This window comes from Scyliorhinus canicula, chromosome 5 (assembly GCF_902713615.1).
Source record: "Scyliorhinus canicula chromosome 5, sScyCan1.1, whole genome shotgun sequence".
NCBI classification, from domain to species: domain Eukaryota; kingdom Metazoa; phylum Chordata; class Chondrichthyes; order Carcharhiniformes; family Scyliorhinidae; genus Scyliorhinus; species Scyliorhinus canicula.
The window spans coordinates 153,982,806-154,007,484 of record NC_052150.1 but is presented as its reverse complement, the minus strand read 5'-3'; the positions used below and the strand labels follow the sequence as shown (position 1 = coordinate 154,007,484).

Sequence of the window (24,679 nt, the reverse complement as noted above, 5' to 3'; positions counted from 1 at the left end):
CAATGCTTCACAGCTCCAGGGTCCCAGGTTCGATTCCCGGCTGGGTCACTGTCTGTGTGGAGTCTGCACGTCCTCCCCGTGTGTGCGTGGGTTTCCTCCGGGTGCTCCGGTTTCCTCCCACAGTCCAAAGATGTGCGGGTTAGGTGGATTGACCATGTTAAATTGCCCGTAGTGTAAGGTTAATGGGGGGATTGTTGGGTTATGGGTATACGGGTTACATGGGTTTAAGTAGGGTGATCATTGCTCGGCACAACATCGAGGGCCGAAGGGCCTGTTCTGTGCTGTACTGTTCTATGTTCTATGTCTATGTCTATGTTCCGGGGGGATTTGAGCAAAAGCGTTTTACCCAGAGGGTGGTGACGGCCTGGAACCCACTGCCTGGGAGGGTGATAGAGGCGGGTCAACTCACATCCTTTAAAAAGTACCTGGATGAGCACTTGGCACGTCTTAACATTCGAGGCTATGGGCCAAGTGCTGGAAAATGGGATTAGGATTGACAGATCAGGTGCCTTTCATGCTGCGGTGCAGTCTCAATGACACAAGGGCCTTTTCTGCACTGTATTTTTCTGTGATTCTGTCCTTGGCACTGTGAGGCGGCAGTGCTAACCACTAATGAGGATTCCTGACCAATTAAACTTGCCAGTGATTAGAAGCCCCTTTTGGGGACCCAGAACCTCCACCTTATCCAGAAATGTATTTTAAAATTTTGAAGTAACTAAAGCATTTAAAATCAATTCTGATTTTAAATAGATTCTTCGTTATGAGAGAAAGCAAATTGCCTCAGATTGACTCATATAAGTAGATTCTCAGGCCTGGAAAAAATCAGTCCAAAATGATTAAGTTCCAGTGTGCAAATCTAAACTGAATCATAGTGTGCTGACTGCATATAATTTTTCTGGGTCAGCTAATTTCCATAATTATTTTGCAGCTCTCATTGCAGCTAACTTCATGGAGAAAATTGGATATTTTAAAGAAGGAGGCTAATGGAAACTGGCTGAATTGGGTGGTTTGGAAGGCTCAAAAAGGTAGTTAATTTTGTTTGTAGTTTTCCCTGAGGCTGAAAAGAGAGAGGGAAGGAAGTAGTCCCGGGTTAAAATTGCACAGAAAGGAAAACAATATGGAAGAATTATGTGGAGTCTGTGGTGAGTGACAAAATGGCAGCCCTCCAGCACCGCTTCAATTTTATGCTTGATGAAATAGGTATTATGCAGCATGAGAACGTTTGTCCTCTTTGGCCTTCTTGATTCCCCTCTACATGCTTGCAGTAAACTTGAGACAGAAATGGAAAGGGGCGAAATTACCTTCACAATCACGGGCCATGCTGTACCTACCTGTAATTAAGTATTAAGCACCATTCTGTCATTGGCTCCATATTTATGAGGAGATTATTATTAACCCAGAATTCTTCAGAGCAATCCAGGTAAGCTCACCTGTCGTGTTTGTGGGAAGGAAGGTTATGTAAGGGAGAATTCAGAATGTCCAATTCTGAACCATACAGGTTTTGATGGCGGCTCTGTAAGTGTTTTTGCATATTATATCTTGTATGTTATTTACTGAGAAGGTTTTTGGACATGTAACCTCACATACATGGCAAAGTTCTAAGATATTCTTTTCCTTCCTCTCAAAAACACGACAATTGTTGGATTCCCACAGGGATCCCACAGAATATGGCGGGCGGGTTTTCTCTGATCCTGAGGCTAAGTGTTGATGCCGTCGTAAACACCATCACATTTCACGACGGCGTCAACAGGCCCCCAGGAACAGTGATTCCGAGCCCTACAGGAGGCCAGCACGGCACTGGAGCGACCCACACCGCTCCAGCTGCCACTGCCAGCCTCAAATGTGCACCGTTGCTCACTGCGACCGGCGCGAATGCGGACATGTGATTGCACGCATGCGCGGTGGCTTCCTTCTCCGCGCCAGCCCCGACGCAACATAGTGTGGGGCTACACGGGCCAGCGTGGAGCAAAAGAGGCCCGCAGCCCAAGAGGCCGGCCCGCCGATCGGTAGGCCCCAATCACGGGCCAGGCCACAGCGGAGGCCGCCCCTGCCCCCACCACACCCGCAACCAGGCCGCCTCCGAAAGGATGCACACCGAGGTCCCGCCGGGTAACACCTCACGTGGACGGCACCGGTGGGATTTGGATTTTTTTTGTGGCCACTCAGTCCATCCTGGGCGGAGAATCGCCGGGGGGGGGGGGGGGGGGGGGGCGCTTGGCGCCGCACCGGCCGCGCCGCGCCAATGGTGCCAATTCTCCGCTCACCGGAGAATCACGGGGCAGCGTCGCACGATTCGTGCCCGACCCGACGATTCTCCAGCCCAGCGTGGCCTGAGAGAATCCCACCCGGCATGTCCAGAAACCTTCTCAATAACTAACATACAAGATATAATATACAAAAACACTTACAGAGCCACCATCAAAACCTGGATGGCACAGTAGCTAGCACTGTTGCTTCACAGCGCTAGGGTCCCAGGTTCGATTCCCAGCTTGGGTTACTGTCTGTGCTGCGTGTGCACGTTCTCCCCGTGTGTGCGTGGGTTTCCTCCGGGTGCTCCGGTTTCCTCCCACAAGTCCCGAAACACGTGCTGTTAGGTGAATTGGACATTCTGAATTCTCCCTCAGTGTACCTGAACAGGCACCGGAGTGTGACGACTGGGGGCTTTTCACAGCACCTTCATTGCAGTGTAATATAAGCCTACTTGTGACACTAATAAAGATCATTATTACTTTGTCTTCCTCTGGTCCTTTATGTACTTACAATTGGCAATTAGCAATCCTGTCGTATGAAATTATTGATGAATGACTCCAGATCTGGTGCAGTAGCCAAAAGCTGGAGCAGACATCTATATGGTGTCATCTGAAACTTCAATTTTATATTTAATGAATTTCCCACCTCTCTCCATCTGGAGATTTCTGCACTAGTGACTTGACATGCCAGAAATACATGTCATGTGCACTAAAGGAAGAGATCAAGTAACAGATTTATGCCATTTTTTCTAACCGTTATGCCCTGGTTGTTGACATTTATGGAGCATAACAGGAGCTGAAAACCTCAGTACATTGTATATAATTGCAAATAACAACAAAGCTATTTTTTTTTTTCGAATGCGAGTTTCCAGTGATGGAAAATATATTCCGTATTCTAAAATATAATGTGATAGAAAGTTTAGGAATGATAACTTTCAGACTTTTGTATTTATATATGAGGACCAAAGTGTCTAACCATCTTACCACTGCATTGCATTCTTTAACCTGAATATATATTGTTCAGATGGCATTCCTGTTTCACTTGATACACTCAGGGGTAGCTGTAATCCTTCGAACTTATAAATCATAATGTTATCTTAAACTAATCACGTTGCAGAGCGAATGTCAGGAGTCTGTTTCAGAGACGACTTGCTGGTGCCAGGATTGAATCGGTGGATTTAGAATAATAATAACAATAACAATCTTTACTAGTGTCACAAGTAGGCTACATTAACACTGCAATTAAGTTACTGTGAAACGCCCCCAGTCGCAACAATCCGGCGCCTGTTCGGACACACAATGGGAGAATTCAGAATGTCCAATTCACTTATCAGTACATCTTTCAGGACATATGGGAGGAAAGCGGAGCACCCGGAGGAAACCCACGCAGACACATGGGGAACATGCAGACTCCGCACAGACAGTGACCCAAGCCGGGAATCGAACCCTGGCGCTGTGAAGCAACAATGTCGACCACTGTGCTACTGGATTTAATTTGATTTATTGTCACGTGTACCGATGTACAGTAAAAAGTATTGTTCTGCGTAGTCCAGACAGATCGTTCCAGACATGAGAAAACATAGGGCATACATAAATACACAATGTAAATACATAGGCATCAGGTGAAGCATACAGGAGTGCAGTACTACTCAGTTGATTAGATGTGAGAAGAAATCAGTTCAATCTATAAGAAGGTCATTCAGCAGTCTGGTAACAGTGGGGAAGAAGCTGTTTTTGAACCTGTTTTGAACCTGGTGTTCTACGGCCACGAAAGCGGCGCCGCACCCGGAGTGTTCGGATCCGTTATTGGACAAGCATCGGTGGCACGTGGAACTAGTGCAATTCCAGTGCAAATCGGTGCCCGATTCGCCAGGCTCGGGATTGGCACTCGAGAGGCTGCAGCCGCATAGAATCACGACACTCCCCACACACGTTCATTCCAGCCAAGAAGAGGCCTTGTTCATCGTGGCCAGAGACTTCAACAAAGCCAACCTCAAGAGTGTACTGCCAAAATTCCACCAGCACATCTCCTGTCCCACCAGGGGCGACAACACTCTTGACCACTGCTACTCAAAAATCAAGGGCGCCTACTGTTCCATCCCCCGACCACACTTTGGGAAATCAGACCTTAAGACTGTGCTCCTTCTCCCGGCTTACAAGCAGAAACTCAAGCTGGAGAATCTAGCTAAGAAGGTCATGCAGAGCTGGTCCGAGGAAACAGAAGAGCTCCTATGTGACTGCTTAGAGACAGTGGACTGGTCCATATTTAAGAACTCAGCGACCAACTTAAATGAGCATGCCACCACCGTCACAGATTTCATCAGCAAATGTGTGGACGATTGCGTGCCAAAGAAAGCAGTACGTACGTACCCCAACCGGAAACCATGGCTCAACCGCGAGATTGACTCCCTACTGAAGGACAGGTCTGAGGCGTTCAAGTCAGACGACCCTGACCTATACAAGAAATCTAGGTATGACCTCCGCAAAGCCATCCGAGATGCCAAGAGAGAATATCAAACCAAGCTAGAGTCAGAGGCAGGCTCTTGGCGGTTGTGGCAAGGACTAAACAACATAATGAGCTACAAAGCGAAGCCGAGCAGTATCTCTGGCAGCAGCGCACCCCCCCTCCCCGATGAACTCAATGTATTCTATGCTCGGTTCGAGCAGGAAACCAACAATCTGCTGTTCAGTGCCCCAGCAGCCCATAACTCACACATAACCACCATCACAGTTTCCAAAGTCAGATCAGCCTTCCTGAAAGTGAACCCTCGGAAGGCGACGGGCCCAGACGGGATCCCTGGTCGCGCACTCAGAGCCTGCGCGGATCAGCTGGCAGAGGTGTTCGCCGAGATCTTTAACCTGTCCCTACTCCACTCCGAGGTCCCCACCTGCTTCAAGAAGACCACCATCGTACCGGTGCCAAGGAAGAACCAGGCAATGTGCCTCAATTACTACCGTCCGATGGCCCTGGCTTCAGTCGTATTGAAGTGCTTCGAGAGGTTGGTCATGAAGCAAATCACCTTCATACTCCCAGAACGCCTTGACCCACTGCAATTTACAATTCGCCGCAACCGGTCCACAGCAGACACCATTTCCCTGGCCCAACACTCATCCCTGGAGTATCTGGACAACAAGGACCCCCACATCAGACTCCTATTTATTGACTACAGCTCCGCCTTCAACACCATAGTCCTAGCCAAGCTCATATCAAAGCTCCAAAACTAGGACCTGGCTCCCCACTCTGAAACTGGATCCTCGATTTTCTGACCCACAGACCACAATCAGTAAGAATGAACAACAGCACCTCCTCCACAATAGTCCTCAATACCGGGGCCCCACAAAGCTGCATAATTAGCCCCCTACTCTACTCCCTGTACACACACGATTGCTTGGCAAAATTTGGTTCCAACTCCATCTACATGTTTGCTGACGGTACGACCATAGTGGGCTGGATATCGAATAACGACGAGTCAGAGTACAGGAGGGAGATAGAGAACCTAGTGGAGTGGTGCAGCGACAACAATCTCTCCCTCAATGCCAGCAAAACAAAACTACAGCAAAGTACTGTACACACCCCACTTTTGTCCACTATGGTCAAATTCCTAGGGGTGCACATCTCCAAAAATCTGTCCTGGTCAACCCACGGCAACGCTACCACCAGGAAAGCACAACAGTGCCTATACTTCCTCAGGAAACTAAGGAAATTCGGCGTGTCCACATGAACTCTTACCAACTTTTACAGATGCACCACAGAAAGCATCCAATCGGGCTGCATCACAGCATGGTATGGCAACTGCTCGGCCCAGGATGGCAAGAAACTTCAGAGGGTCATGAACACAGCGCAATCCCTCACACAAACCTGCCTCCCATCCATGGACTCCATCTACACCTCCCGCTATCGGGGGAAAGCGGGCAGCATAATCAAAGACCCCTCCCACCCGGCTTACTGACTCTTCCAACTTCTTCCATCGGGCAGGAGATACAGAAGTCTGAGAACACGCACGAACAGACTCAAAAACAGCTTCTTTCCCGCTGTTACCAGACTCCTAAATGACCCTCTTGTGGACTGACCTCATTAACACTACACCCCTGTATGCTTCATCCGAAGCCGGTGCTTATGTAGTTAGATTGTATACCGTGTGTTGCCCTATTATGTATTTCCTTTTATTCCCTTTTCTTCGCATGTACTAAATGATCTGTTGAGCTGCTCGCAGAAAAATACTTTTCACTGTACCTCGGTACACGTGACAATAAACAAATCCAACCCAATCCAATCCAATATTGACTGACCCATCCCTCCCACTGCATGTCCACTCTCCCTCAGGTCCTCCAGCCAAACGTACTGGCCCATCTGGGGTGGACCCCTCTCCTGCCTCCCATGAGACCCCATCAGAGGAGAGCTCTGAGGATGCCATGATCGACTAGTCACAGCTGTCATCCCCACCCTCCACCAGCGCAGAGACATACACCTCTGTGGGAAACGTTAGTGGACAGGTTTCTGGGGCACAATCTGTTGAGCATCACACACTTGCTGGTGTACATCAGGTGGAGGCAGGAACGCCTCGGAGGTCAGCTGGATCCCAGGACCCAACTGGGTCCCAGCCAGATGCAGAGACTATGGAATAGGTATATCTGGAGCTGATGGAGACATGATGGAGTGGCCGGGACATTCGGAGGGAGATTTCGTAACACTCCAGCAGGTCCATAGCCGATTGGAGTCCCAGAGGCTACGGGCGCAGGAGATGTCTCCGGCAATGCTAGGCTGGCGACTGCAGTGGAGATCCTTGTGCACGATGCTGGTACGAGTAGTAGAGGTATCCAAGGCGTGGCACAGTCGGTGATGGCCATGACTGAGGGACTCGGCAGAATGTCCGACTCACTAGGGGCTGAGTTAGCACAGTGGGATAAATAGCTGGCATGCAATGCAGAACAATGTGAGCAGCGCGGGCTCAATTCCAGCACCGGCCACCCCGAACAGGCGCCAGAATGTGGCGACTAGGGGCTTTTCACAGTAACTTAATTGAAGCCTACTTGTGACAATAAGCGATTATTATTATTATTATTATTATGTGACCCAGCACCAGGCTGATCTTGATGACATGCTGTGGGACATGTCCCGCTCTCATATGGGAATGAACGAAGTGCTACTGAGCCAGTCCCAGTCACAGGTGGGCATTCCTAGACATTGCAGATCATGGCCCAGTCAGTGAGGAGCATCGCCAAGGTCATCGGCACGATGGTGCAGACATCGGGGAGCTGCCAGGTCTATAGAGCCAGATGATACAGGGCAGCTGGGGCTCATACCAGCTGCCCTTCCATCCCAAAGTGAACCTTGAGGCCCTATGGGTGCCGAGCGGGAGGAGAGAGTACCGGGTTCCAACCCGGATCTATCCCATGGAGTGGCAACGGTGGCCATCCGCTCTCCCGAGTTCCACCCCTCTGATGAGGCCGCGTCTCACAGTCAGAACGTGTGACAGAGCGGCGGGTGCATGTGCCGCCGACAAGTTAGCTGAGGCCGTCCGGCCCCAGAGCCACCAGAGAACGTCTGCCAGGGGCACTGAAGGTCACGGGACGAGGTAAGCAGCTGGTTGCCTCCACCTCAGATGTGCATCCTGGATACACACCTAGACATAGCGGTAGTGCGAGGAAGGTTAAGCACGTTGAGGATCACTGAGGGCACCGGGGAAGGGGGGGAAGGGTGGGGCAGTAGGCAAGAGGTGAGGGGGGTTAGGTGGCTGTAGGGAGAGTGGGGTGGCACCATCAGGAAAGTGGAGAATTGTTGGATGCCTGTGACACAGTAGAAATCCTTGATCACAAGCGATATGACGTCTCTGCCACTTTCTTGCGCAATGCGGCCTGACCTCCGAACCTTTGGCCCATCACTCCATGCATCTCCCCCTCCTGATGCACACCACATGCAGGTGATGGGTGTGAGCAAGCACTCAGCAGACAGGCAGTGGTCAGACTAGCATTGATCCAGGAGCACCAGTGCCCAGCTCTCTGCAGGTTATTATCACCCCCGCCCTCAACAGTGACTTGCTGACAGTGCCGACAGTGCCGACACAGTCCCAGCCCCTTGGAGTGATGTGACATGCACCCTGGGAGAGTGGGAAATGAAGGTGGAGAGTGGGTAAGGTATCGATGATGGACCAGCCACGTCCTATGTGAAGCGGCCTAGTATGAGGGCCCCCCTGGTTCTCCGGTCTTGCCGGATCCTTGCCGCTGCTGCCTAACCTGCAGCCTCTGGCTGGTCCTTTGGTTCCTCCCCAGGATGATCCTCCAGCCGCTGATGGTCCAGCACCTCCTCATCATCCTCGTCCTCCTCCTCCTCGGGGTTGGCACATGTTCCTCATCACCAACCTCCAGCACATTGTCCCGCTGCTGTGCCAAGTTGTGGAGGACACAACAGACCACCGGAATACAGGCAACTCTCTGGTTGGTGTACTGGTGGGCACCACCTGAGCGGTTGAGGCCGCGGAACTATATTTTGAGCCGACCGCTCAATGACAGACTGGGTGGCTACATGGGCCTCGTTGTACTGGGTCTCCACTTTGGTCTATGGCCTCTGTGCTGGCATCATTAACCAAGTCCTCCGTGGGTACTCCTTATCCCCCAAGAGCCAGCTGCCCATCCTGGGGTGATCCTCAAAGATGCAGGGGATGTTTGACTGCCCCAGGATGTCGCTGTCGTGTACACTCCCTGGGACGAGTGCGCACATTTGCATTATCCTCATGTTACAGTAAGCTATTTGTACAATTTTATATTTTATTCAAGTAGAAAATGCAGTGAAAATTCACATTCATACTTACTTAACGTCAAAGCTATTGATTTCCTTTCTACATTGCGTGTCATTTGTTAAAGTTCTGGTGACCTCAATACAATGAATAAATTCAGGAAAGAGAACTAGAAACCTGATTGAAAGATACACAAACAATTTCATATCAAAGAACATAATATGAGTTGTGATTAATACTACAACCCCCGTCCAGCTCTTTAATTACCAGAGCCATGCTAATTGCTTTGTGTTCAGGCTATTTGAATATTAAATTGCAAGTTTAAATGTGAAATTAAAACTGGAGTGTTAAATTGACTAGCATTAATATACAATGTGCATTAATGTGTTTAAATATTTCAGACAGAATCTTGGTTATGACACAAAAATGGTAACAGACAATGTAATTGATGTTAAAGGTGGATCTCAAGATACTCATGTGTTTCAGAGTGTTTATAGGGCATGTATTAGTCTGTTATTAAACATGCCTATTATTAGACAGATCAAAGGCAACAAATTAGCTGATTGGCTGTTTTGGCAGTTTTAATGCTTAGTCAAAAACCAACTTCTTCAAACAATATTTATATGTGCATAAATATATATCAGCATTCTTTATGTTTTGTGGGCAGCACGGTAGCATGGTGGTTAGCATAAATGCTTCACAGCTCCAGGGTCCCAGGTTCGATTCCCGGCTGGGTCACTGTCTGTGTGGAGTCTGCACGTCCTCCCCGTGTGTGCGTGGGTTTCCTCCGGGTGCTCCGGTTTCCTCCCACAGTCCAAAGATGTGCGGGTTAGGTGGATTGGCCATGCTAAATTGCCCGTAGTGTCCTGAAAAGTAAGGTTAAGGGGGGGGTTGTTGGGTTACGGGTATAGGGTGGATACGTGGGTTTGAGTAGGGTGATCATGGCTCGGCACAACATCGAGGGCCGAAGGGCCTGTTCTGTGCTGTACTGTTCTATGTTGCAAAAGATACCTCTGGTTAAAATTTCACACCTGTCCCAGTGAACCAAGGGCTGGAATGCATTCTGAGAATATTTTCTTGTCAGTGTAAATATTATTTTAATCTCATATAACTCAGCAATAAATTTACCTTTACAATGGGCGGGATTCTCCTGTCCCCCAGCCGCTTGTTTCTCGGCCATGTGCCATTCGCTGGCAGCGGAATTCTATCCTCCCACCGCTTGTCAATGGGATTTCCCATTGAAACCACCCCACGCTGCCACGAAATGCACTGGCAGGGGTGTGCTTCCAGTGGGAAAAGTGAATGCCGACAACTGGAGAATTACCAATATAGTGTCGTTGTCAACTTAACATTGAATTGGTAAAGTTTGGAGGAGAATAGTGAGAATGACTCTCATATTCTAAACACTATTCTATCTCTTGGTTCATAGAACTCGGCTCCCTGTGTGGGGAAAAAAAAATCAATAAAAAATAATGCAGCCATTTAAAGTACTGAGACATTGATTTTAACTTTAACCATCGGAAGACGAGACCAAAATCAATAAAGTTCAAGCAAGACCAGAAATTTAAAGGTTATTTTCTACGCATTAAGAAATCATGCATACCAAACTCATTAAAAAGCAACTAGATAAATATTTGGTGTTCTAAAATATGCCTTTGGAATGTGGACAATGTGTAAATTATCAAGCATTCTACAGTTCCTAAATGACATCTATACCTTCAGCTATCTCAGCTGGAAGCTCTGGAAATCCTTCCCCAAACCTCTTTGCTTCTCAACCTACCTCACTTCCTTTAAGACCCTATTTAAAATCTACTTCATCACCTAAGCTTGTGGAAGGGCTTCACGGTGGCACAGTGGTTAGCATTGCTGCCTCACGCCGCTGAGGTCCCAGGTTCAATCCCAGCTCTGGGTCACTGTCCATGTGGAGTTTGCATATTGTCCCCATGCTTGTGTGGGTTTTGCCCCCACAACCCAACGATGTGCAGTGTAGGTGGATTGGCCATGCTAAATTGCCCCTTAATTGGAAAAAATTAATTGGGTACTTTAAATTTCTAAAAAATGTTTTAAAAACTAAGCTTTTGGTCATCTGTCCCAATTCCTATTTGACTCGGCATCAGGTTTTATCTGATTTTGTCCTGATAAGCATCGGAGATGTTTTACAATATTCATAAGGCTATATAAATGCAAGTTGCTGTTGTTATTGCCACAATGAAAATTGCACTTGAAATATGCAACAAGGCATAGTCAAACAATATAGATTTTGCTTTGATGGCATCTTAAAATATTGTGGCAAATTCAGTGATGTTATGCTCCCAAATTATGAATCAGGGGCAAAAATATAACATAGCGGCAGGGTTACATCCTGAATCTTCAACTCATGCTCCCAGCTTCCAGGGGTCTGCTCCTAAACCCAGCCAAATTTCGTTAACTTCAGGAGTACGGTCAGATTATTCTTCTTGGAATTTTCACTTGCGGCTTTTGTCTCTCGGAAGATTCAATTCCAAAAATTATTTAAATTTACTATTTATTACTTGCTACAGAACTGTTAAAAAAAGAAAATTAAGAGTAAAAGTTGTCAAAGGGCAAGAATCTAAAACTTAGCATTTAACCATTCTGACAAGCAACGTTTCCACAAGTGTGAAATAATTGTATATGCATATCGGAGAGCTCAGATTTAAAAAAGAATAACGAGATTTTTATTCATTCTTAGAATTGCTTGTGCTTTTTTGTTATCAGTTCAGGATTGTCTATGGCACCACTAATGAATGTTAATGAGATCACAGTTATACATAACAAGAAAAAGTGTGCAATATGATTCCACCACAGAGGATATTGGGTTGTAGTTTGTTAGCACTATAAATGATATTTCATTCATTCAACACGTATACCAGTAAACAGTCGAGCCAAGACAAGCAAATCACTACACTCTTCCAACAATGTATATATACAAAATACTCGTCACACTCTGATCTAATTCATGGAATAGGCACATGAAGAGGATATTATATACAGTAGAGATTGAGTTTGAGAGTTGTAATTCAGTTCACATATGAGCATTAATAGGACCTTAAAGTTGAATTGCAGTTTCAAACCTCCTTGGAGAAGTTGTGACTAGAAATTCTGAAAATAGGGGTGGAATTCTCCCAATGTTGAGACCAAACGCCATGGCGGAGGTGTGAATGTTTCCTGCTGTGGAGGCTGACATGAAAGCAAGCCAAATCCTCTGGCCCCGACTCATTAATGATATAGCCAGGTGTTTCATGTCACATACAGTGGTGGGGTAAGCCTGGATGAGGTGTAATCTGCCATTGTGTCTGGGTGCCACATTGAAAAGGTGCCCAACACCACTCACCCACTATTGAAAAGTGACGGTGGACCTCCTGAAAATGAAGATAGATATCTGGGAGCACTCTGAGACTTGAAGATGGACGTCCTCAGAATGAAGATGGATCTCCAGGAACATTTGGAGGCTGAAAGATTGAGCCAACCAGGAACCTAATCTGGAAATTCCACTTGCAGATGCTCTCCCCACCCACTGTTGTGGTGTTCCATGATCCAGGATTGTAGGCAGCTGCCATCCTGAACTCAGGAGACAGCCCCAGGCTTTTTTCAGATGAGTCCCGACACCTGAACGCCATGTTGTACGAATGTGTTTCACATTCGCGTATCTTACTGTCAGCATTACAGAGAATCTGGCATGGGGGTTTGGGCCTCCATCTACATTCCATTAATGGGGTACAAATGATGTTCACCCTCTGCGGATTTCCTGGCCCAGCATGGCAAGCACCAGCGGAAGATCCCACTGTAAAATTATTTCTGGCCCTCCCGAATGTTCTCTGAATGTGCTCGTGATCGAACACACTGGCAGGGGCTTGGGAGAATTCTGCACTGGGTCGCCACCCAAAAATCAGATGATAGTGCTTTCCTTCAGCTATTATTTTAAACTTAATAATTGCATAAAATTTTCTTCCAACTTTCCAACCTGTCCTGTGGCAAGGAATTGAAGTAGAATTGCACAGTGAAAGTTCTGTATCGCAGAGTTGAGAGTGTAGTTAGGGACTAAAGTTGTCTTAATACCACACAACTGACACTATGTGCAAATTAAAGCATTTATTCTAGAGGTTGGTAGTAAATGAATTATTCCAAGCATAGTGTATAGTGGTGGGATAATCTCAGGGATTAACATTTAGGACCAATTTGAGATGTTCTGATAGTTTCCAATTCTAAAACACATATTTCAGCTAGTTAACTCAGCCTAGGTATCAAATGTCTTCAATTACACAATGCAGCACAACATTCAGCACACAAGAATGAATGGAATAACACTGACTTACTCTATAGCAATGCACAAGGTTTGCATCTCCCTGTTACTTTTAAAAATTAATGTCTTAAATGACACAAAACAAATATGTATGTGATACACAGTACTCAGGGCTGGTTTAAGTATATTTTCAATAACAGTCATTTTGTAAAGATATGTGTCTAAAGCTAAGCTAGGTACAATACTATTGTTAAATGTCCTTGAAAATCAATGATTTCAATCAGTTTTTTTTAGTTATGCTTTTGGATGTTGCCAAGGGATAAGGGATTATTGTCCAATCTCCCACTTCTCTGTGACACCATGACAGTTCATTACATGACTAATGTAGTAGCACAGATCCAATAACAAGAGACTATGAAATCACAGCAACATGCTATATCAATCACGTGACATCCTGGATATATTAACAAAAAGAGAGTTCAGTGGTTAAAAAGAAAAGATGTGATCGTGATTGAGATCCTTTGAAATACTTTAAATTGTTTAAATATTTTGGTATAAAATCATAAAAATAGAGTAAGAAAGAAAAATGTGTTATTTGCTCGAGAGTGTTGATGGTATCTCTGACAGGTAATGAGGATGGGATAAATGCTGGTCAATTCTGACTTTTGAGCAACTGATCAGTGGAATGTGCTTATCGATCAGCATTTCTAGCAGCAAAGGGTTTTTAGCTCATTAAAATTTGACAGGCAAACTCTGGGTGCTAAATGAGCAACCTATTATAGAAGACAGATGGGTGCTTTGAACACCCTGTGGCAAGCCTCTTGCAGAATGTGGCCATTGTGCAATGGTCATCCCGATATCGTGGCCACGAGTGTTCTGTTAACGTGAGGCGAAACAGTGAAAATCAACCTCTTTATCTTGCTAAATTGCACAAGCAAACCTTGGCCTTTAGACCATGGCTTAACACATTACTTTCCCATGGAAAAGGAAATAAATAAAAGATGTTTGCAAACTCTCTGAAGGCTTAGTTGGTAGTGAGCATCCCAAGTACTGATAGGAAAACTTTCAGGACTTGAATCAAGGTAAACAGATCTTCAATCGAACCCTTGTAATGTTGGGAGCAAATGCAGGAAGAACGTTTTACCAAAAAAGTTGGTCATTAATGGAACAGATTCCTGACATGGGTCATGGAAAAATAAGCCTTAATGGAGTTCAAGAAACAACTGGGCAATATCTTGACAACATATGGGAATCAGTGCTATTAGAAATGTACCAAGGGAATACTGTGATAGTTGGACGAGTTTGACTGAAGGTCTTCGCCTGCCTGAAACTGTTTCAATGTTATTATTAGAAATGTAACATTTGTGGTTATGTGTGCATATTGGTCGAAGAAGCTTTTACAACAATGCTCACAACTGTTGCCATAACAACACTGATTTGGGAAGTAGAGATGAAGCGGTAAAGACATTACGGAAAGAGAAATCACATGAGAATCATAGAGAGAAAGACATACAAAAAGAGGGAGGTAAGAAGAATGACAGAGTGAAAGACAAGCAGAGAGACAATTACACAAAGCGTTAACGTGTTTTTTTCTTTTGCTTTTCCAGAGTACACCAATCGAGGCAGCTAGCACCATTTAATATTTAATATAACTCTAGGGGCTGCCCAGACCTCAACCACTTTCTTAGTAGACTACAAAACATGCCCCAATTGTATTTGTAATTCACTCTCCCTTAAATTTGGAAAGAGTCATAAGAGATGAGGTTTATTACTATTCGTTGCACTCTTTCCAACGTATGCAGAGTAAAGCATCTTCCTGTCCTGACCAAAAGATTGTTTCTCTCTGTAGTTTTACCAGAAATGCTGAGTGGTTGCTGTTTGTACTTCAGATTTTCATTATCCACAATGTTTTGCAATAGCAACGTTTCATGGAATCTTTTGTCATTTATTCACTACCCCCACTGTATCATTTTCCTTTAGTTCTTCTTCCCTCTCCTGTCCTTACACTTGCTCAATTCTGACAAAAGTTCACGAACCTGAAACATTAACTCTGTTTCTCTCTCCAGACATGCTGAGTATTTCCAACATATTCTGTTTTTGTTCTGCAATATTTTGCTTTGTATGTAGAATAAAAAATAATTCACCAAAATTACAGAAGAATGAAACTCTCAGTTATTAGGAAAACAAAGGCAGTTTTAAGGGATTTATTTTGTATTGGTAAACATTAAAAATAAGGTATAATTTTAAGTCAATTCAATTTAAAGTTTCTGTGCCTGGAAAGGTGAAATCTATAGTTAGATTCAGGCTAGAAAAATGTGTATGTAAGTCTGGGGTTGGTTAGGCTCAAACTGTGTTTCTATTATACTTAGGGAGGACTATGGCTCGAAGAGTAAATAGACGTAGCAGTCGCTACTTAGCAACTGGAGGCCTTTTTAAGGGAAAACTCTTTTGTTGTTAAAGTTCACTCTGTTTCTCCATGTTTTCTAAAAAAAATAAAAGTTATGGGGCCGGATTCTCCGTCGGCGGGATCCTCCACTTCGCGGGCAGCACACTCACACCCATGGATTTCCCAACGGTGTAGGGGTACCCATAATAGGAAACCACATTGGCCAACCTCCGGGATGGAGGATCCCGCTACTGGCAGGGTGGAGAATCCCAGCCTTTTGAGCCAGGGTTCCACCCTGGAATACTCCCATCCAGTTATAAGTTTAGTTTTAACTTGATATATTGCAGTTGGAGGCAAGACACTGGGGTGTGAACATCTCTCAACCCTCTCAGGAGAAGATGAGAAGAACAAGGGAGTTGCAACGATGCAAACTTCCGAATGAACAAGTTACAGTCCCGATAACCAGGGAATTGGGACAGAAAGAATGTCTAAGATGGTTAGAGTTAAGAAAACAGAGGTCAAGGTATTTTTCAGAAGAATTCAAGGAAGAGTACACAACGGTTCTGAGTTAAAGAGACAATTGCAGTAACCAGATTTAAAGTGGGACAGCAGACTTCAAACGGAAATCAAACGTCTGATGCCATTTTAATGCAGTTTGGGCATTAAGATTAAAGCAATTGTGAACATTCTTTACAGTTGTCAAGACAAAGAAATCCTAAAGGAGTTGGTTTAAATCCTGCACTGAATTATATGTTAAAGGTGGAGCAGAAGCTTTGTTTAAAAGACTCATTTCGAAAACCTGGACTGGATTTCAGAATCCCAACCGCTAAGGGAAAGCATTATTATAAGAGAAGATTTTAAAGTGTTTTTGGGAATGGAGTTTGGAAACTCCCACATGACAATCATCTGGGAGATTCTGAGAAGAAAACCACAGACACTAACCTAGGCTCAGAGTGTGGGTATTTGCACATAAGCATCTTGTGTGTTTAAAAAGGACTTTGTGTTAATTAGACCATTGTAGATTGAGATGTATCCATGTTAATCTTAAAACCTCTGTGTAACTGTTAAACTAAAGGAGGAGTAAAGGTGTATTGTATCATAATTCAATTTTTTCATGTTTAGTCTTTTTTTCTCCTGTTGTTAAAACTAATTAGCCACCCTGTGACTTGTTTCTCCATGTTTTCTAAAAAAAGGTAAAAGTTACGATCTTTTGAGCCAGCGTTCCATCCTGGAATTTTCCCTTACAGTTATAACATCAACTAGGATCATTACGCAATGAAGGAATCCTCATTTTTCCAGTTAATAACTCAGTCACCAAATCCTGTTTATCCATTTTAGACCCTGCCGATCAGTAATTTGCCTTAAAACAAAACCTCTAAATAGTTTTCTGCTATAATGAGGGAAAGTACAGTAGTTGACTCTGTGTAACAAAATTCAGAGCTACCATCTGTGAAATTGACAAAAATGGAATCTGTCCAGTGGTTGTTGTGTAGATTGCTAAATGCCAGCTCTTTAATTACCTGTTGATGGTTACCTACAGGGGGGTTGATAGATCCTCCACTGACCCCCTGTAGCTGCCCATCAACAGGTAATTAAAAGCTTCAGTTTAACAACCTACACAGTGCCTCTTTTATAGTTACCATTCTTGTCAATTTCACAGATGATAGCTCTGATTTCAGCTACACTGTGACTCAAGCACCACACACTATCAGATCAGAAAACTACACAAAGCTAGCCATTGATCTACAAAAGGAAGAAGAAGAGGTGATATGTCCCCACTTCACAAAATCTACACTCTGGACTTCAGCTCCCAACTTTAGTTCATGTGCTACAATAGCAAATCCATTTTCAAGTTCCTGTATGCACTATCTTGACTTATTGGGCTGAAATTTAGCGTGGGCCTGACAAAGGGCAAAAAGTGGGTCCCAAGTGAGCCCATATCTGCTGGAAGCATTTTAGCATAGGTGACCCCAAAATTGGCCGCCTGCAGAACCACCATCCACTTAAGGATATTTGGGCAAGCTCCTAATTCTGCCAGCCCTTTCAAAGGTAAGATTCTGCCCAATATCCTATTGATTTTGCATCTTTGTATGGAGAAAGCTATAATTGTGGTGAAAGAGTTCTTTCTGAGTGTTTCACATGATTGTTGTGTGATGAAGTTAATTTATCCAAACTCCTCTTCAATTAACAAACCTGTGTCTTCCAACATTTTACTGAAAAGAAGTCAAATCCTGTTTGTGATCCTGTGACAAGCATTCAGGATAACGGGATAGAAATTCATCTTGGGCAGTATTGCAAAACGGATACCATCTCTTGGTAGCTTACAAAATACTCTGTCCAGTATTCAGTTCTATTGAAGTCAATGGGTGAGGTGTAACAGAATCAAGGCAGATGGAGGGATTTGAGATACAGATCAGCATGACCTAATTTGAATGACGAAACAAGTTGAGAAGCTGAATGGTCTATTCCTGTATCTAAGTTCCAGCAGGCAGCTAACACAATTCTGCCCAAGACATATTTTTACTGTCTGTGTTCCAAGTGTAGCCCAATACATTCTTCATAAAGTCTTCATAGAATTTCTGCAGATGTGTACTCTACTGTTCTACTTATATATCCCAGTGTTTGACCACCCTTTAATAATTACTGTATTATATTTTTCATGCATCAAAAGTGATTAATTTCTTATCATTCCCAGTTCCTTTCTTAATCTCGCTATGTTGATTTAGTTTTATATTATTCCATGCAAGATGACTTGTGATTCACAATCTTTCCGCCACTAAGCAGGCCGTTACCTTTATCAGTGTTGAATTTACCTTGTAGTTTGTCTGCCCAATTGATCTAAAACTCTCCAACAATTTTAATTGTATGGTTTCTTTCTTTTGTCAGAAATGTTTACTGGTTTTCATTTGATTTTAGCATCCAGAGTAATAATGGAGATTAGAATCAATAGGGACACCTCTGGAATTCACTTCACCTCACATGAGTATTTTCATTTTTCCTATTCTTAACTAATGTTTACCCATTTCTGTGTACGGCGAATAGGGTGTGCTGGAGAAACATGCCAAGTCATCTTTGGCTGATCCTCCTGAATCTCCAACCTCCGCCACCTAGTAAGACCTAAATAGCAGATGGTGGAAAACACTGATTCCTCCATACCCTGCTCCAAGACACACATGATCCTGACTAGGACATATCTCGCTACTCCTTCAACACTGCTGAGTCAAAATTCTGAATCACCCTATCCAAGAGCATTGTGGGATCATCTTTACCATATACACTGTGGTGTTTCAAAGAGAGGAGACATTGCTACTTTCTCATGGCAATTAGGAAGGGCAATAAGAGCTGGTCTTGCCAGTGGCGCGCACATATGCTAAAAATTAAAAAAGCTATATCCTCAGGGATATTGAAACCAGTGTGAAAAATTACTTTATAAATTAATGTTACAAAAACTATCAACCCCCTTAACCAAACATACATCTCAGGATGTTGAAGGAGCAGCAATGGAAATTTGTGGATCACCTATTATCATTCTAAAGGGATCCTTGGGCATTGTTGAGTTTACGTAGGACTAGAACAAAACCAATATAGTGCTGCATTAAAAAATGGATATAATTGTGACCGAGCCAATTACAGGTTCCTACAGTGCAGAAGGAGGCCATTTGGCCCATCAAGTTTGCACCGATCCTCTGAAAGAGCACCTTACCTAGGCCCATTCCCCACCCTATCCCTGTAACCCCACCACACCTTTGGAAACTAAGGGGCAATTTACCTAAAATCCACCTAACCTGCACATCTTTGGAATGTGGGAGGAAACCAGAGCACCGAGAATAAACCCAGGGAGACACAGGGAGAATGTACAAACTCCACACAGTCACCCAAGGTGTCCGAATCAAACCCGGGTCCCCGGCACTGTAAAGCAGCAGTACTAACCACTTTGCCATCATGCCGTCCGAATTGCTTCAACATTAATTAAGAGCTAAATTAATAGAAACTATTCTCAGTGATGACTAAAACAGCTTACATGGATTTAAATAATAAAACTTCAATCTGACAAACTTTGCTGACTTCTTTGATGATTTTACAGATAAATATATATGGTTAAACTCTTTACTTGGACTTTCAAAGCCTTTCACAAAGCCCGACAAAAGCATAAAATTCTTAAGGACTATTTCAACACCCTTGTATTCTGCGGATGATGGAGAGCTTTGATGAATCAAGATGGTAACCCCATTGAATGTCAAGGTGACCTGGTTAAGCTGTCTCAAGTTGGAAGCAATCATTGCATGACTCTTGGGTGACCAATCCTTGATTTTATCCAGGCTTGCTTATTGTGCATGTATTATTTCATTATCTGAGGAATTGCAAATGGAACTGAACATTGTGTAATCATCAGCAATTAGCCTCACACTTTGAGGGTAATTAATGAAAGATAGGTAATTAACAAAGCAGAAGAAGATAGTTGGGCCGAGGATACTATTCACAACTTGATGTGTTTGGTCTCAAACAACCACATCTTCCTTTCTGCCAGGTGTAACTTCTGCCAGTTTACTCCAGTCTTTTGAATGTTGCTTTAATCTCAGGGCAGTCACTGTCACACCAGCTCGGGAATTCAGCTCGTGTCCATTTTTGAACCAAGGCTTTAACTTGGTCTATATTCAAACCACTTTTGACAGATCTCAAACTGAGCAGGTTAGTGGTGAGTAAGTGTTGCCTTGATAGCACTCTTGCCAATTTAGTCGAGCGCACTGCTGATGATAGGGAGTAGGACAAAAGGACAACAATTGGCAGGATATTATTTATCTTGTGTTTGGGAATTTGTTTTGAACTATTTTATATGGTAAGTGGCTATGATGTGGAATGCGTGCCTGATGTTTTGGTGAAGATTAATTAATTTGGGACTTTCAAAACTGAATTCAATAAGCATTTGGAAGATAAATATATTTGCAGGGCAATGGGGAAAGGCAGGTGAGTGGTATTAGCTTGAGTGGTTATAGCAGAGAGCCGGTATGAACATGATGGGCCATAGAACTTTCCTCTGTACTATAGCCATTTTATGATTCTCTTTTCACATTGTTGGATAGATGCCAGAGTTGTAGCTGCACTGGGACAGCTTGGCTGGGATGCAGCTAGTTCTGGAGCACAGTTATTCAGCACCACAGCTAGGATGTTGTTGGGGCCGGTAGCCTTTACATAGCCAGCTCTTGATGTCGCCCGATATGAATTGAATTGACTGAAGACTGGCATCTGTGATGGCAGGGAACTCTGGTTGTGTGACCACTTAGCTCAGTCCATCGAATGCTGCTTTCACTGTTTAGCATGCATGCTGTCCTGTGCTGTCACTTCACCAGGTTGGAGACTCATTTTCAAATACACCTGGTAATACTTCAGGCACAATTTCCTACACTTAATGAACTAAAATAGCTTGAGGGGGAGTTCTGAGAAATATGTCAATCCATGTTGTTATAAAATGTCATTATAGACTGCACTGCTGTCAATGGCCCACAGCACCTCCTGGATACTAGTTTTGAGCTGATAGAGTTGTTCTTAATCTATCCCACTTAGGATGGTGCTCACGTCACATGATATAATGGGAATGATCTTTGTGAAAACGCTATTCAATGACAACCAACTCTACCATAGCCAGACGCATCTGTGACAGATTGATGGAAATAAGGTCAAGTGCCGTTGAATTAATCTTAGTGATGGCCATTGAAGCCTCCCACCCAGAGTCCATTCTGTGTCCTTGCTTCCATCAGCTTCCTTCAAGTGGTGTTCAACATATTAAACCTAAGCTGAGGTTGGGTGGTAAGTGGTAACCAGCAGGAACTTTCCTACCCTGTATTTGACCCGAAGGAGAGAGGCTTCATGGGGTCTGGAGTCAATATTCACAACTCCAAAAGTATTCCCCTCCCACCTCCAGTGCTTTGTAGGAGTATGATTCTGCCAGACAATTGTTCGACTCTTCTGTGAAAGGGATTATTATCCAAATGTATGCTACCAGCACAGACTCTTTCCTACCAGACAGTAGATCAATAAATATTAAATATTCACTCATGATTTTAAAATGAAATGACTAAGTATTATGGAACTTTTTAACTCTGATTTTTTGTTATGTGCTCCCAGCAAGTAAGCTTGTGTCGGAAGGCGCATATTTGAAAAATCAGCCCTCTGTCCTAACCCTCCCTCTGCCAACTGGTTAAAGAAAGCTTTAGGTTATCATGCCAGCATTTTCCAGCTGTGACAGACTTAATTAATTTCTTCTAACCAAATAGATCACTCCTGCAGTATGAAAGGAAAGGTTTTATATCTTGTATCAATACATTGATAAATATTTTCCATACCAGTGAAGCAAAAGTTTGGATGTAAAGGGATTTTAAAGTTGGTGAACTTTGAGTTTCTTACATAATATTGTTTTACTACGTCCTTTGATATTTCCCGATTTGTTTTACTCCTATGCTACGTTTTAAATGTTACTTACATATTTCGTGCGGCAAAGTGGAATGTGCAGTATTTTATGCACTTGGGTGTGTTAAATCACTTGGTGCATCGTGTCTCATTTTGTTGGGAAGGATGTAGTAATGTTTAATTTGGTCAGTTTATTTAAGATTACCTCATATATTTGCAGTAAACTGGTGCATCCTGCAAATTGTTATTTGTGAGGGTGATTTGCGGATTAAATGTCCTTATGAATTCCCAGTCCCTGGTTAAAAGAGTCCACCGTGAAGTGATTGTTTCTTCTGCTTTGAGGCATTGAAGTGTGATCTCTGAGGTGCGGTGGATGAATACTCGGTGCGATACTTTTTGTATAAATAGATCATGTTAAATTCATTCCTTTTCTCACAAAACATCTGAACTTTCGAATAGGCTGCTTTGCAGCCCTGAGTATAGTTTATCTTTAAAACAACTTCATCACAAATGCATTTCATTATCAAAATCTGAATGGTGTTTGCAAAGTTAATCAGTTATCAAATATTTAAATTAACTGAACGTACAGGGTTCAATCTCGTCCATGGTCGTGCTTTTTTTAATATAAACTTAAACCCAATCTAAGCAACTATGACAATCCAATCTAAGCGACTCTGATGAAGGAAATTCGATGTGAGAAATAGCTGATTGTGTATTTCATTTTTAAAAGAATATAGAACTGCATAATGGAAAAGAACACAAGGTTTCCAGTGGATGATTTCACTTTAATGGACAATTTGCTGAATCCCAATTTGTACCGATTTACTTGGAACTGAAACTTCTCTCCCATCTTTAACAGAGCTGAGGGGGCGAGGTCACACACACACACACACACAACGCGATATCAAACTAAACAACTTCTCCTGGACCTTTCAGCGACAAAGATCATCGATCAGCTGGCTGAAATTCAGCAGAGTTGCCAATGAACCATCTCTTGAGTATTCGTGGCTAATTTTAGAAGCCAGCCGGCGATAGGCAGTTCATCCCTAAACAGAACTTATACATTGAACGAAACTGCGGCAGAATGTTGCATCATGTCAAAAAAAATAAGAATATATTTTAGAAAGGACAATTAATAAGTCCGACAATAACAATAAAAGGAATCCAGAAGAGTCTGAGAAGTGCGATGGGGCACAACCAGCTCTTCCAATTCTCCAAAGCAACCCCAAACTGTAGTTCAGCTCATTGGTAACATTGTCAATCCCCTCCTACCCGAGCAAAGGCTCTCTCTCCCCTCTCCAGTCAAGCAGCAGCAATACACAAACCGACTTAGCGCTTGTGACACTAAAACCTTGGTCAATACTTGTGCCTAAAACAGCAACTCCTGGACCCAGGACGGTGAACTGACCACAGCCCCAGTGAAACATACGCTGAACATTTAATTTCAACCAACAAACTTCACACAGTGGCGTCGCGGAACCCGTTTGGTTTTAGTCAATGAAACGCTTGCAGGTTCATTGAAAGGATTTCCACTGGCACCGCGGGTGAGAAGCTTTGCCAGTCGCACAGGGATGAAGGTGCGAGCTATTGAAAGGCATCTTCAGATGCAGATGAGAGCCATTCTGATCTGGCTGAACCTCCAGACTGACTAACTTCTCTAGCAAACCCCTCAGCACCGTGCTTGGGTATCCCAACTCCAGCGCTTTGCCTTCCAAACTCTTCACATCCGCAAGCCAGACATGTTTTTTTTTTAAACAAACTTACGTGTCCCATCGAAGCGCGTTGCTATGGTATCCAAGAAAGTGTTTTGTGGCGCTAATAATCCTTTCATAACAGGCATTTTTCCCGAGCGGTGTGAAATTCCCCATCAAACTTGCGCGGCTGTGTTGAGTGGACTGAGCAAGTGAGAGAGAAAGGGAGGGAGTGAGGGAGCAGGGGCAGTGTGCTTCCTGCTCATTCACAGCGCCTTCCCCTCACAGCCAGCCACACGGAAAGCTTCAGCTAAAGGGGAGGAGGGGAGAGAGCAGCGCCTTCCACTCACTCTCACACAGAGCTGGAGGCAGGATGGAGAGGACTAGCAGCACCTTCCATTCTCTCTCTCTCTCTCACACACACACTCTCTCACACACACACACACACTCTCTCACTCACACACACACACTCAGAGCTGGAGACAGGATGGAGAGGACTAGCAGCACCTTCCATTCTCTCTCACACACACACACACTCTCTCTCACACACACTCAGGCACACTCACTCACACACACACAGTTGGAGACAGGATGGAGAGGACTAGCAGCACCTTCCATTCTCTCACACACACTCACTCTCTCTCACACACACTCACACACACACACACGCTCACACACAGCTGGAGGCAGGATGGAGAGGACTAGCAGCACCTTCCATTCTCTCTCACACACTCACACACTCTCTCTCACACACACAGAGCTGGAGGCAGGATGGAGAGGACTAGCAGCACCTTCCATTCTCTCTCTCACACACACACACTCTCACACACACACACACTCTCTCACTCACACACACACACACTCAGAGCTGGAGACAGGATGGAGAGGACTAGCAGCACCTTCCATTCTCTCTCACACACACACACTCTCTCTCACACACACACACTCTCTCA

The 24,679-nt window shown here is 44.1% G+C and overlaps 1 protein-coding gene across 1 annotated transcript in view; it reads right to left on the bottom strand.

The window, feature by feature from the left end:
• Positions 1-24,227, bottom strand: part of kcnh8 (potassium voltage-gated channel, subfamily H (eag-related), member 8) — a 545,374-nt gene extending 521,147 nt beyond the window's left edge. The window contains exon 1 of the mRNA XM_038797843.1: positions 23,800-24,227. Within this exon, the coding sequence (XP_038653771.1) occupies positions 23,800-23,875 (76 nt within the window). The 5' untranslated portion in view covers positions 23,876-24,227. The remainder of the gene's footprint in view (positions 1-23,799) is intronic.
• Between the last annotated feature and the right edge of the window lie 452 nt (positions 24,228-24,679).